This window comes from Eptatretus burgeri, chromosome 8 (genome assembly GCF_056783735.1).
Source record: "Eptatretus burgeri isolate ZD-2024b chromosome 8, Ebu_testis_v1, whole genome shotgun sequence".
NCBI classification, from domain to species: Eukaryota; Metazoa; Chordata; class Myxini; order Myxiniformes; family Myxinidae; genus Eptatretus; species Eptatretus burgeri.
The window spans coordinates 26,297,722-26,312,811 of record NC_140968.1 but is presented as its reverse complement, the minus strand read 5'-3'; the positions used below and the strand labels follow the sequence as shown (position 1 = coordinate 26,312,811).

The 15,090-nt window shown below is 43.6% G+C and overlaps 2 protein-coding genes across 5 annotated transcripts in view; one reads left to right on the top strand and one right to left on the bottom strand.

Moving 5' to 3' along the window:
- Positions 1-2,288: 2,288 nt before the first annotated feature.
- On the bottom strand, positions 2,289-3,638 carry LOC147021371 (52 kDa repressor of the inhibitor of the protein kinase-like). The gene has a single exon (XM_085890439.1). It carries the CDS (start codon positions 3,636-3,638, stop codon positions 2,289-2,291), a length of 1,350 nt encoding a protein of 449 aa, XP_085746565.1.
- Positions 3,639-6,281: 2,643 nt separating this feature from the next.
- SEH1L (SEH1 like nucleoporin) overlaps positions 6,282-15,090 on the top strand; it is a 55,779-nt gene continuing 46,970 nt past the window's right edge. Inside the window, exons 1-4 of one of the 4 annotated variants that reach the window (XM_085891252.1) lie at positions 6,336-6,493; positions 7,807-8,064; positions 12,787-12,920; positions 14,911-14,961. In XM_085891252.1, the coding sequence (XP_085747378.1) occupies positions 12,810-12,920; positions 14,911-14,961 (162 nt within the window). In that variant the 5' untranslated portion in view covers positions 6,336-6,493; positions 7,807-8,064; positions 12,787-12,809. Of the gene's footprint in view, positions 6,494-7,806; positions 8,065-12,786; positions 12,921-14,910; positions 14,962-15,090 lie in introns of those variants that run through there. The other 3 variants (XM_085891251.1, XM_085891249.1, XM_085891253.1) reach the window with 3 other exon arrangements.

Below are 15,090 nucleotides of genomic sequence, written 5' to 3'. Positions count from 1 at the left end.
ATCCGACAAAATAGCAATGTACAATAAGCAAGGCACTTATGCAATTCTACTTATAAGACTGGCCATAGACAGACACACACACCCAAAAAGAAATGGAGCCAACTGGCCTTTATTCGGACCCTCCAGCCACGGAGGATAGGCAAGCTGGGGGTTATAGTTTGGTCGGGTACCTGGCCGCCTCATGCAGTCTGGCCGACCTGCACTTGTGAGCTCGGAGTCTGTTAAAGTGATCGGGGTCCCCAGCTCGAGCGCTCCACACGAACCACAATCCAACGAGCGCACACGAACCACCACGGTGGGACTCAAACCCACAGCCAGAATCCAGCGAGCAACCAGGATCCTATGGACGACCAGCCACCAACGAATGACGACGATGACCAGGGAACGAAGACAGGAACCAAGATGACCAAGGCATGACCGAAAAAGTACCACCACTCGTCTTTGAGCGCCTCATGATTCTTTTTATCCCCCCCCCCCCATGTGGGGTGGAGGGATCCGTTTCTCTGGCAACTCGCCTCCGGATTGGACAAGGGGTTTCGGGTGTCGTGGTGGCCAGCCGTGATTGGAGGAGGGGCGTGTCGGCGTCTCGGTGCTCCTCCCCCGAGAGAGGCTCTTTTGCCTTCCCCAGTGTCAACAGGGGAGACATTTTTTTTGATGGGGCAGAGTCAGAGCTCCGAGGCGAGGGGGCTCCGCCCACGTCCGTAGTCATAAACAAGTGCGTTATGGTGCCATGGTGTGAAGTGAAGGTTCGGTGGGTGAAGCGCTTGTTCGCCCGCAGAGTGGGAGGAGGAGTGAAGTAAGGGTTTTGTTGGCATTGGCAGATTTAAAGATGTAAAAAAATCTGACTACAAAAGAAACCCACAGCACACACATGACATTAACCCATTAGACAAAGGGGAGGGATTCTAACTATCCACATCTACTTAACGAAATAACTAAACTATGGGACTGCTGACTGTGTGCAAAAGGCTTCCAAATTCGTAACAATACAGCTCGCCGTCCTTCAGCATCCTCATCAATGTCCATTTTGTTTGTTACGAAGTACTGCTTCAGACGATCGGTATGGTCTTCCCAATCATCCCCCACTGCGTATTCTTGTAATATGCCGATGCACGAAAACATGCTCGTCGCCCCTGTAATGTACTCCATGGACCGGGACGAAGCCTCTGAAGTGGGAACAACAGGTTTTATTCGGACACGGGCACAGCACAGCATCGAAACATGGGTGGGTATAAAATATATATATATATATATATATATATATATATATATATATATATATATATATATATATATATATATATATATATATATATCTCGAGACGATTTTACCCGGTTTAGGGTGACAATGTCTTTTCATGAGATTGACGAGCTCTTCAAACGACTTGTCAGAAGGTTTGGCTGGAGCAAGAAGATCTTTGATGAGGCTGTACGTCGGGGCACCGCGTACGGTCAGTAATACTGTTGTGGTGCCGGGTTCAGGGGCGGGGAACGAGAAAAGAAAAGAGAAAAGAGTGAATGTGAGAGAATGATTACGTCCACCACCAAAGGTGAAGGAGGTTATGGTTTCACCCCTTTTTTGTTGGGTGGTCGCTTGACTACCGTGATTCTCAGGTTTTCCGTCTGTCTGTTTGTATGTAATGGACAGCTCTGGAGGCCAGAGGATTCAACCGATTTTGATGAAACTTGACTGGTAGGTTCATACCAGGATCTAAGTGTATGCTTTTGAGCACCGTTGCTATGGACGCCACCGTTGCCTCGCAACGGGACTTTGAAATTTTTGAAAAAAATCCGAAAAATATTTATATATATATTTTTTCGAAAATCAAAAATTGGCTTCCGCGCTTTTATGCACACTATAATCAACCTCTTTGTCAAAAAATTTCAGCCAGATCCGTCAAAAACTGTATGACTAGTATGCATGGGCGTCGGCAGGAAGGGGCAATGGGGGGAGGCATTTGCCCCCCCCCTGGAAAATCAAAAATTTGAAAAAAATTACATGGAAAATACAAAATGAATAAAATAACATAAACATTTCTCAACAGTTCATTCAGTTAGAGCAGGTTGCTACTCTTGGAACAGGAATTGGAGCCGTCGGGGATCTCTTCCAAAATTGTCAATGACCCTGTTCATTAGCTCGGTCTTCTGGCTGTTCACTTTGTCGCGGTGGACACTTAGCATGCAGAGGCCGGACATACGTTTATCACTCATCGTTGATCTTCACCAGGTCTTCACCCTGCGCAGTGTGCTGAAGGACCTTTCCACCATACATGATGTTGCAGGCAGAGTCAGTGCGATGAGGATAGCCTTGCGCACAGCAGGGAACAGAGTGGTCTCTTCACCATCTCGATCATACCCAGAGAGTTGTCATCCAGTGGCTTATGCTTCTGCACGTCATACCACGCTGGAGCTTCTTCTACAAGGTTGTCAATTCCATACATTTCCTTGACAGATGAAACGATGTGCTTGAATTCATCTCTTTCTGTTTGCTGCATTTCTCTCGGATGTCGTGCGAAAATGTGAAAATATGGCGTGCTACTTTCACCGAAGCGACTTTCCAGAGACTGGATCAAGGAATCCATGTACGGGACATAGATGGTGCGGCGATAGTACTCCTCAATGGAGCTTCCTACATTCGGCCGATGGACCTGGCGTGCAGATCGCCGAGGCATAGTCAAGTCCATGCCAAGTTCTTCTGCCAAGGTTTTCACCTCAGGGATGACATCTTCTGAGAACACACGGTCTGCACCATCCCGGTGAGCTCGGAAAGCCTTCATCAACAGGTCAATGTGATCTCGGACTCCCAACATGTCCATGTCGACTGCCTGCAGCTGTTGGGTCACTGGCTCCAACATCGCTGAGTACTTCACAATGATCTTCAGACAAATGAGGAACACTGTGGTTCCTGCAGCACACCTCAGCTGATACGCCGTCTGACGCGTACTCTGTGACTCCTGCTGGTTTGCCTCCAGTTGCTCCAGTTGTGCATAGATATCACAAAAGTTGTCTGAAAAGATGCGGATGCTTTTGTACTTTGCGCTCCATCTGGTTTCACACAACAAAGGTATATTTGGAACCAGTCTCCTGCGCTTGGGACTGTCACGGAAGAATTTAATGATAGATTTCACAGTTCCAGTCGTATTCCTCACATCTGCGACAGAATTCAGATCATGATCCACCAAATTCAGTCGATGTGAAGAGCAGTGCACGAAAACAGCTTTGGGATAGGTGTTCCTGATACGGGCCTGTACACCATTGTCTTTTCCTGCCATGGTTGAGCATCCATCGTAGCCTTGGCCGTGGAGCTTGTCGAGGTTAAGACCAAATTTTTTTCCTTGGTCGATGATAGTATCTGCAATTGTTGCAGCGTCCACCCTCTCCAGTGGAATGAATCCAAGGAATTCCTCACGTATGGTGGCTGAGTCATTCCGTTGTTCCTGCAGCACAACAAATCGTACTCCAATGGACAGTTGCTCGGTGCCTGATATGTCAGCAGTTTCATCTGCAATGATAGAGAATCCATTTGATTCATTTGCAGCTTCCACAATATTGTCTCTTACTACTTCTTCGGAGAGGACTATCAGCTCGTTCTGTACACAAACTGATGTGTATCTCGCATTTTTGCTTGCGCCCTCCATGTGATCCTTCAGGACCGTGTCCCCCTGCTTCTATCCTGAATCGCAGTAGGTCACAGAGGTTCCCCGATGTACTCTCCTTCCCCCTCAATGCAATGTCATGGCTGCAGCAGAACAGAATGCTGGATAGTATGGGGAACAGTTTCTCTCGGTTTTGAGTGACCGCTTTGTTGACTGCTCGGTCCATCTGGCTCACGATGGTCCACTCTGGCCTTTGCACGGTGGTGAGGAAATTGTTGGTATCTTGCAGTGCGCGTTTGTGCCAGGAGGAAAGCATGTGCTTCCTCGCACACTCATTGAAGTCTTTGTATTTAACAAAAGGAGCCACGATGAACACACCCATTGGACCTCGGTGCACTGGTTGAGGGAACAGCACACAGTATTTGCACAGAGCACCTTTCAAGTGACTTGAGTAGGCCAGCCATGGAGAATATTGGTTTATCTACATGTGGCGGAAACACCGGGAGCCCTGTGAATCGTTCTGATAGCTGTAATCAGTTGGTGGGACGTATGTGTTCATCAGGAGGTCATATCTTCGATTATTGGTCAAATGTTCTGTGGTTTTGACGAATGATCCAATGTCCAGATGATGAGGCAAGTCATTGGCCACTTTCGCAAGTGGTGTTTGGGGTGGTATCTGATTGGTTGCTCTGCTGGTTCAACATGCGTCTCCGATGTACCCGGGGTGTCTTGATTGTTGTCTGAGTTATCAGACACGTTTTTTAAAGAACCTCCTGATATCCATTTCACATTCCTGAAAAATAAGAAAAATGAGGTTAACATAACAATACAAATTTAATACACTGGTCTTCCCCAGACTCTATAACAATCAAATCAAGAGCATTTCGTTTGATTATTTTGTATAAAATCCGACGTAGAAAATTAGCATGAGTTTTGTTACTGAAATAAAATAAATAGCAGCAAAACATAGAAGGAATGAACGAAAAAACACTATGTTCCACGCCAAATATCATGACATTCGATCAATCGTGCGTCTTCTACCTGAAGAATTGTTAACATTTTGTTCTGTTATTTACAGTAATCTTAGCAAAAAGATGTCTTCACACTTCACACGGCGATCTCAGGATAACATTCCCCCCCCCTGCATTTTTTTTTTATGCGGACGCCCATGCTAGTATGCAATTATGTAGCGACAACCCATGTCGCCTACCGGCTCGTCTGTCTGTTTGTGTACAGGATATCTCAAAAAGTTGTTGATGGATCTGGATGGAATTTTTTGGACACGTTGGGTGTGTCACAAGGACGAACTGATTCGATTTTAGTGAAGATCCTAATCCGGATCTGGATACGAGAATTATTTAATTTTTAACCTCCGCCATCTTCGAAGATGGATGGAGGTTACTGTTTTCACCCCTTACTGTTTGTTTGTTTGTTTGTTTGTTTGTGAACAGTATTACGGAAAAAACTCCTCGACGGATTTCGACGAAACTTGGTGGGGGGTTAGGTATGGTCCAAGGATCATGACATTAAATTTTGGACTTGGTCCCCCCCCCCCCAAAAAAAAATTGTTAGAGAATTTTTTTTTTTTTTTTAGCATGTTTTAACATTTCAACATGTTTTAAGTGATTTCCAACCCCCCCCCCAAAATTTTTTTCCCCCACCCCCCAAAAAATAGAGAAGAATTTTTTTTGCATTTCTACATGTTTTAAGTGATTTCCAAACCCCCCCAAAAAAATTGTTACCCCTCCCAAAAATTGTTAAGAGAATTTTTTTTTTTGCATTTCTACATGTTTTAAGTGATTTCCAACCCCCCAAAAAATTGTTACCCTCCCCCCCCCCAAAATAGAGAATTTTTTTTTGCATTTCTACATGTTTTAAGTGATTTCCAACCCCCCCAAAAAATTAACCTCCCAAAAAAAAATTGTTAGAGAAAAAATTTTTTTTTTGCATTTTTACCATGTTTTAAGTGATTTTCAACCCCCCCCCCCAAAAAAAAAAAATTGTTACGCCCCCCCCCAAATTGTTAGAGGAAATTATTTTTTTTTTGCATTTTTACATATTTTAAGAGGATTTTTTTTCATTTCTACATGTTTTAAGTGATTTCCAACCCCCCCCCCCCCAAAAAAAAAAAATGTTGGAGAAAAGAACTATAACTCAGCACTGTTGACATCATATTTAATGTATAAGATATAAGGTTCACTTGAGTGACCCAGCAGTATTGGCGGCCGAGGTTTTGCACTCTCCCGAGTGCTCCCCCTCTAGTTTTTAAAGTGATTCTTCACAATTGAGAGATCAGGCCAAAAACGATGCAGTTACTGTGTGTGTGTGTCATGATGTTTAAAAAAAAATGTATTGGGCCCGATGTGTGCTGGTGGATCAGGCATTGTGTGTGGTGGAGGTTTGCGCTCCACTGAGTGCGCTTGTAACTGTTCATTTTCAAATATTCATCTTTCGCTTTCCTGTCAAATGGAGGCTTTTCGTTTATTATCAATAACATTTGAACGTTTAACGATTTGTGTTTTTTAGGCTATAATAGATTATTTCATGAATTAGTATTCTGTGTTATTTTTTGTATGTATGTGTCGATGGATCTGAAAACAATTTCACTACTCCAAATAGGGAATATTCTGACGTTTTCTCTCCGTTCATTCGCTGTCGGCCATGACAAAGTAGTTAATTTAATTTCGCACCTCGTGGCGTTCGTTTTTTTTTGTTTTTTTTTAGATTTTTTTTTTTTTTTTTTACAACATTAGTTACGTAAAGTGTATATATTTGTAATACTTTAATTGGATTATGGAAATTCCGTCATCGGAAAATGAAAGAAAGAAGAAAAGCGAAGATTATGTATCGAGTTAAACAGTGGCGGGAGCTCAAGGCTTCCTCACGCTGGGCCTGAGGTAAATGTTATACTAAAGATGTCGATTGTCGTGATGCCGAGGCCCAGTCGCACATCCTTGATTTGTACTTGTTCAGTAATAAGGGAGCACTTTATAGCATCGCCTGACAGCTTGGTTTCCTCCCTTGATTAAGATTGATGTGCTTGGCATGGAGAACCATGTCATAACCTCCCTTTTGCTTCTATAGAACGTCAAACTTGACGAACACAGATGATATAACTTGGAGATTGGTATTGAGAAGTCATTTAAAATTATAACAAAATGACGTGGAAATAATTGTACTTTTCAACCCTTCTAACTCGGCCAAATACTTCCTTTGAGTAGAAATGACCAGAGAGTATTTTAATTTACACACGAATATGAATCGGATGTGTTTACTGTACTGGGGCATCGATACCGAGTAACAAGAGTCGTATGTAATATATGTATATATATATATATATATATATATATATATATTTATTTATTTTTTACTAAAACTCTCATCTTGTATATACTGTATATGTATGTATTGTTGCGGTTCTCGGAACCGCATGCATCCAACAGAGAGGTGTCCCAAGACAGTTATGTACTGTAGTGAAGTGGGAGATGCTTAGCAGGCAGACACGAGCGGAAGGACAGTCGAGCCGAGCTGTGTTGTACAAATGCGAGCGCGGGCGTACTCTGCCCGGCGGCTCCCCTTTATTCCGTATTCGGCACACTCACGAGCCGGGCGACTCCAGTATTACTACGACGCCTCAGACGGCGCGCACACCCTATATCCCTTGCAGATACGATAACCACCACGACCACTCCTCCAATCATCACGCCCATCATGCATCATCATCATGCCCCTCCCCGTGGGCCCACAGACTACACCACAAGTTATGCCATTATTGTACGTGTAGATAGACCCCTTCCTTTTGTTTAGTGGGGCAATGGGGAGTGCGTTGCGATAGTATAATAGGGTTATTAAATCATTTTCCCCTCCATGTCATTCCCACTCTTCTCTTCTTTTCTTTCCTGGGATAAATCAGTCACGAACGCTTTAGCAGTAAAGTGGGCGAGCTGCACCAACGTCTACCCGAAACCCGACATGTGCGGCGAGTCACGTACGCTTTAGTAGTAAGGTGTGGGGGGGGGCTGCACCAACGTCTACCCAAAACCCGGCCCAAGCTGGCAGACCACGTGAGGGGTCGGGGCCAATCAAAGCACCCAACTCAGGCGATGACGTCAAATTCGGCATGATCCCCTGCCCTGAGTCTGGGCTCCATAAAAGACGGAGAAGCTTCTACTTGGGCGTGGGGGTGATTCGGAGTGGTGTTTTCACGCAGTGTGTTCCTGCTTCTTGACTCCGCCGACATCTCGCCTTGACGAACCACCTCCTGCCTCTCGTCTCCACCCACGCCTCGCCTCGTCCACCCGCCTGCCTGGTCCCGCCCACTACTCCACCCTCACACTCTGGACTCTGTCCTTCTCCACTCAAGCTCCTCCTTCAGAACACAGGCTCCACACGTGCGGCTTGGGCCAGAGACAACGCGACTACTGTCGGGTGCCGCACCACGGAGCATCCCCTCCCCCAAAACTCCCAGGTACCGGGAGCATAACCTCAACCCCCTCCCTCCCTGGTTGCAAAAGTCCCTTCCCATTAGGGTTTCTTTTTCTGTGTGTGTCTGAGTGTGCTGGCGCCTGTCTGTTAAGTAGGTCTGTAGAAGTGCATTATTGTTACCTTCGCATTCTGCGAAAGGTTATGTTTTGGTCGCTGTGTATTTATTTATTTGTGAATATGTGTGCTTGTTTGTTATTTGCATAACTCAGAAAGTATTAAACCGAATTGCATGAAATTTGGTGGGATGATTCGTGAGTATCCAAGGACGATTTGATTAGATTTTGGGAGCGATCGGGCCAAAGGTCAAGGTCAAGGTCATGAAAAGGTCAAAATCACTCTTGAGCATAACTTCCTTCATAATACAGCTATCGACATGCAACCACCGCCATATTGTTCCATGACGAGATACCTTTCGGATATGTAGTGTCGGATTTGACGTAACGTCATCGGAAGTGCGTCTAAATGACGTCACAAGATGATGTAAATTTTCAATTTTCGATCTCATCAGTTTTGATCATACCGTTTTGTAGGACTTACCTTAAGGACGTCACACACCAAATTTGACTTCGATCGGACTGACCGTTATGACGTCATTGACGTTTGAACATGACGTTTTTCAATTGTGGCTAAAATGTCCTGATATTTATAAAGCAAAGTCTCCCAAATCCAGGCATTAGGATCAGTACCAAAATATCTGTTTATTGATGTACAGGTTTTACCAATTAACTCTGTAGTCAACGTCAAGGTCACACTCAAGGTCAAAATATACTTGTAGGCATAGCTTCAGATCTAATAGAGCTATTGACATGAAACCAACGTTAAAACGTTCAGTGAACTACGAGCTTTCAGAATGGTAGTCCCAGATTGGACGTGACGTCCCCAGAAGTGCGTCAAAATGACGTCAAAAGATGACGTCATTTTTCAACTTTTTAATTTTTCAGTGTTTATCATTACATTTTGTTGGACTGCCTTCAAGGAGGTTACACACCAAATTTGACGTCAATCGGACTGACGGTTGTGACGTCATGGACGTTTTAAAATGACGTTTTTCAAATGTGCCTGGAAAAAAGTTGCGGCGGCGAAGGTATGCGCTCTACCGAGTGCCCGTTCTAGTTGTAACTGTTATTAATCTCGCGTCAAGTCTGCACTGTGTCTGCTTTCGTAAGTTGCTTGTATTATTGTCACACCACACCTCTCTCCTCTTTCCCTGCATTACATAACCAATAAATCTTTGTCGTACCACATACTTTTCCTTACCTGCTTGTTAATAAATAATTATTATCATTAGGAATGTTCCCTGCTCGTTTTTGTCTTTTCTCCCATTGGTCCAGCATGGTTCGAATCTAAGTTTAGCCGGGTCTTTATTCCCAATGATCCGTTCCTTCTAGCCGGTACGTCCTTGGCAGTGTCACTCGGCTGCTTCCGATCCGGAGAAGTGATCCGATCCGGTTCGGACAAGGCGTACCGAGGGCGTGCTTCCCCGGTAATCGAACCACGTGATTAATTAGGTAACCCGATTCCATAGACGGGAGGACCCTAGGTCACGCGGTTGAGTTATTGGCGTACACAGTCGGTTAAGCGACCTGCCGCGGCACGGAATTATCCGTGAGCGACGGCCTACAAATCCAGGGAGTCTGGTAGGAATCGACAAATCCAGGAGTCTGGTAGGAATCTTCCCCCATGTCATGGTAGTCTCACCCGACCCCGCCAGCCCGCAACAGTATGCTCCCGAAATACAGCCAAAACGGTACACAATAGCGCAAAACTTTTCGCCCCACCTTACTCACGATTCTCCAGCGATGTGCAGTCTCAAGTTTAGTTAAAATCAGGCAACGAAAAAATTATTAAAAAATCAATTCCCGATTCAGTCAAGTACTCTTCGGGAGAATTTGATCAATGCAAACAACCTCAGCGGTATAGTTCGCTGGAGCTATCTTTTTTTTTTGAAATGATTTTTTTTATCAACCGCTATCACAACGGGAACCCAATGGGTTCACGGGTCGTCTAGTATATTACTAAAATTCTCATCTTGTATGTATGTATGTATGTTCCCAAAATACTGTCAAAACGGTACACGATAGCGCACATATTTTAGTGCCACCTTCCTCACTATTCTCCTGCAGTGTGCAGTATCAAGTTTCGTTAAAATCGGGCAACGAAAAAATTATTAAAAAATCAATTCCAGATTCAGTAAAGCACTCTTCGGGAGTATTTGATCAATGCAAACAACCTCAGTGGTATAGTTCACTGGAGCTATCTTTTTTTTTTTTTTGAAATGTTTTTTTTTATCAACCGCTGTCACAACGGGAACCCAACGGGTTCACGGGTCGTCTAGTATAATACATTAGTCGAGTTGGAATAATGAGGTGACGAATGGTAAAAAGTGAATGTACTGAGAGTGGGGCTAAAGTTGGACAAAATAAACATGGGAATGAAGGAAAGTGATGACAGGAGGAAACAAAGTAACCTGCAAGATTGCTATGTTAGGATTAACGGGGTGGAAAAGATCGCGGGTAGGGATGGCGAAAATGGTGCTGCACTTACTGGTTGCTTGTAGCCTTGGAGGGAAGAATGTGATTTGAATCGTTTCCAGAAGGCAGTTCCACAAATGGGAGGAAGAAGGAGCAAAATAGTTGAGGTGTGCATTAAACCTGGATTTTGGAAATCTAACCAGGATGGGGTTAGCACTGGAGAACGCATGGATGCTGGAGTTGCTGAGGGGGGGATGAAGGACTGGGAGATTTGATTATGGACCAAGGCATGAGAAAACACCAACCTCCCTGCAATGTGAGAGCAACATGTCTTGTGCCTTGTCTTCGTAGCGTTGATTCCAATTATGTTGAGAACTTTAGATTCCACAGAATCCAAGAGAGACCGATGTGATGCTGGAGCACCAGCCCATAGAGGAAAACAGTACTCCATTGATGTACAAAGCAGTAGCTCAGCCGTGTTGGCTGTGGGAAAGAAGGATTTTTCGAGGAATGACTTTGCCTAACGGAGGATGGATTATTAATGTGGTGTGAATTAGTTGTGATTAGACCTCAGGTCGATTTCAATGATATTTCTGCTTGAATTATCACTGTACCTATTGATCATTGTACTTAATCCCAGGTAGTTGTGATAGTGTGGAAAAATGACTCTTAAGCACAACATTGTGTTATGTTTGTGGGGTATATGGAGGAATTTCATCGTAAAGATAGGATTGTATCGTGTAGCATGACCCGTGGACGAGCAGGAGACATCTTGATGTAAATTAAGTAGGGAATCTGTCAGCTTAAGATTATGTGTCACCACACGGAGGGGGTGGTGCTGTGTTAACGAGGTAGGGTTTAAGGCTAGTTTCTCCCAGTATGTGATTGCTCCATGTGACCTATTCCTACGTTTTTGCATTTACAAAGCTGGAAATAAAAGAACCACATTTTTACGCCAACAACGACATAGCAGAACGTTTTCAAGCAGGCAAAAACCCCACGTTTCCAGCTTCATACCGGCAGGCCATGCCCCCGAGGATTATCATTGGTCGTTGTGATGTGAGGGGGAGGAGGATAGTGTAGAGACAGCGGTCAGAACACATAGGACCGTCCTCTCTGGCTTCTCCTCGACACGGTCAAGAAGGCAGCATGGTTCTAGTTCGTGCTGGTGTGAATTCGTTCACGTACTGCAATTCTGACGCTAGCCATTGACTGTTCGGCTGGGTTGTGAAGTTTGTACGTTTCTGAGGAGAGAAGGAGGAGAAGAGCCCGTCTCTTCGCCTTGTCTCGGAGCCACAGCAATCGTCTTGTTGTATGATCAAGGAGAAAGGCGGCGCCATTTGGTGTTGAAGACCATCCGTGCGAATTACCTTACGTACATGACCGCGAGGAGCGATTTGGTGCCGTTTTGTTGTGCGTTTCCCGCGTGGTGGCTATGCAGTTTCGAGGATCGCCAGGCTCTGAAAAGATCATCTCTGAACACACGGCTAAGTGCTGGAACAAAGGGAGGATTTTCTTTTATTTTTCTGTTCCCTTGTCTGTTTTAGTGATTGAGTGGAGACGTCTCCAATTAGCTTTTAGTTCACCTCTCTTTTCATTACCTCGTTCGTTGGTTTATTTTCATTATCGCTCTTTGATTTATGTTCATCAAACCATCATTTGTTAAATTACTTGGTTTGTCTATTCGTTGTGGGTTCGAGTATAAACCCGTGTGCCTCCGTTGTACGTGATCCCTGGTACGTGATCCGCCACCTTCCGTTCCGCGCGCGCTATAATCTCCAAGGATCTCCCAGGGGAACCATTTGGCTATCCGTCCAGACTGGTGTTAACCAGCTGGACACAACAATAATAAAGATTAACACTATGACATGTCCACTTGCCTTTTGGTTTGATGTCAATATTTTACTTGATTTGTGTATTTTAAATTTTCAACTTTGGTTAACGTCATTGTTAGTGTGTGTTGAACCTTAATACACCAAATACACCTCCATTTGATTTTACAATCCCACCTGCATTTTACAAACCCCACCTATAACCATGAATTAAACTTGCATTGATGATGATGCGTAACCATTCTAATTTATATCTATTTATTTAAATCTCCGAAGCAAGTTTGTTGGGTACCACTGTGCCAAGTTCACAACAATTTGAAGTTATATTTTGAAGTTTAATTTGTTTTGTTTTCTTTATTTTATTAATGGTGTGAAGTCATGTCTGTTGCGATTTCTTTACAGAGTGCGTTGGTCACGTTTGTGTGATGTACGTGGCTCACCGTGTGTCTGCGGACCATAAAGACCTCATTCATGATGTGGCCTATGACTTTCATGGACAACGTCTGGCTACATGTTCCAGTGACCAAAGTGTAAAGGTTTGTTCATTACCTGCGCCACCGAAAATGGACGGACGTTATGTTTTCATCCCTGTCTGTTGGTCTGTGAGCATGATATCTCAAGTTGTGGTGGATTCCTGCAAAACTTCATGGACAGGTTTTTTGTGTGATGAGGACTAATTGATTGGATTTTGGTGAAGATCAGGATGCAGATCAGAATTTTTTTCAGTGATTCTTCACCAATGAGAGATGGGACCAAAAACGAGAAATAACATGATATCTCAAAAAGTTGTGGATGGATTATGACAAAACTTGGTGGATGGGTTGGTTAGGTAACACGAACAAGCCGATTAGATTTTGGTTCATGTCCGGATCCAAATGTGGCTTATCAGTAGGATACAAAACGTAAACTATTGAGCCTGGCGGAGGTATGTGCTCTGTCGAGTGCTGTTCTAGTTGTTTGTGTGTTCTCTCCGTTTGTTCCCTCTGTGTACTTGTACTGTATATACATTTTTTGTTATTTCGCAAAACATTACTACACTGTATATAATTTTGTGTGCTCCTTCCATGTCCTTCCAAAGGGTTTCCTGCCGTTGTAGAATAATGAATGTCACCATTGGAGTCGCTGCATCAAGCTCTTGTTTCTTCTTCTCCTTCTCCTCCTTCTCCTTCTCCTTCTCCTTCTCTTCCTCTTTCTTCTTCCTCTTTCTTCTTCCTCTTTCTTCTTCCTCTTTCTTCTTCCTCTTTCTTCTTCCACAGAAATAAGTGCTTTTAAAATGGGCACCATTGTGATTAAACAACCAATGATTTTTGTTCAAGGTAAATTGATTGTTAGCTTTCCCACCAAGTAAATTGATTATCAGCTTTCAAACGGAACCATCTTTCTTATTTGACGACAGCAGGAATTGCTGAAGCATGAGGTTGTGCTGCTGCTTCTTCCTCTTCTTCTTCCTCTTCTTCTTCCTCTTCTTCTTTTATTACGTCACATACATGCATGCGTGATGTTTCCATTTAGTAATAGATGCAATCAATCAATCAAATGTACCACAGCCATAACAGCACAATCACTGCTAATGAAGCAGTTCCTGAGCATAGGCAGCTTTGTTGTTTTTTTCTATAGAAAGTCGAGGTGGACCAGTCATGTAAGAGCTATAACACAGAATGGACCAGAACATAAAACAAAATGACCATTGGAAAGGGGGAAGACACGAATAGCAAGGTAGAGGGACACTTGGAGGAAGAATGGGTGAGTGGAAGAATTAAATCAAGGCAGGAGTTGGGGTGGACAATCTGGATACAAACTCAAACACAGCAAGTACTAGAAGTGCACTCGGTAGAGCGCATATCTCCGCCACGCGATGCCTGATCCAGGAGAAGGTATCGGGCTCAATACGTTTTTAAAATATCATGCTACATATCTCTCAATGGTGAAGAATCACTTTAAAAATTAAATAATTCTTGTATCCGAATTCAGATTCAGATCTTCACCAAAATGTAACCAGTTCGTCCTTGTTGCACACCCAACCTGTCCACCAAGTTTCATACGAATCCGTGCACATGTTTTTGAGATATCCTGCACACAAACAAACAGACAGACAAGTGGCATGCAAGAACCTGGAAAGGACGGGATGTGCTTAGAGAGGATTAATGAGAGTAGTTATGAACACGAGTATGCATGGTAGTGACTGGGTGTCCTACCTTTGTGCCGTCATGTCAGATTGTTGACCCTCTGCTCTATCGAAAAGATTTTCATGAACAAATGGTTTGAGATTGATTTGTGGCAAAAGCTTTATCACTTGTGTTTTCACCTCTCTCCAGTTTCTTTGTTGTTCATTTGTAGTTCAAAAATGTCAGATTGAGAAAATACTGAAAAACAGGTGCATGGTAATGTTGAATACATGTCATTGAAAGCACTAGTAGTATTTTGTGGAAAAATATTTAGAGAACCTGTAGGGTGAATGTTCTCATGGATTTTAGTGTCGTTTTTTTGAGTTGAATTCTAACTCATATATTTACTTTGCTTCTTTAGGTTTGGGATCGAAATGAGAATAGTGAGTGGATATGTACCGCAAGCTGGAAGGTGAGCATTATTTTTGAGGAATAGTTTTCACTCCATTGCAAACAAGTCTCATCTGAATAGCCATACTTCTTTGATCCCAAATTATTGAATTTTTAACCTCCGCCATCGAAGATGGATGGAGGTTACTGT

What these genes read in the sequence shown, in the direction of transcription:
- LOC147021371 (XM_085890439.1), bottom strand. Translation starts at nt 3,638, where the DNA reads ATGGAGGGCGCAAGCAAAAATGCGAGATACACATCAGTTTGTGTACAG.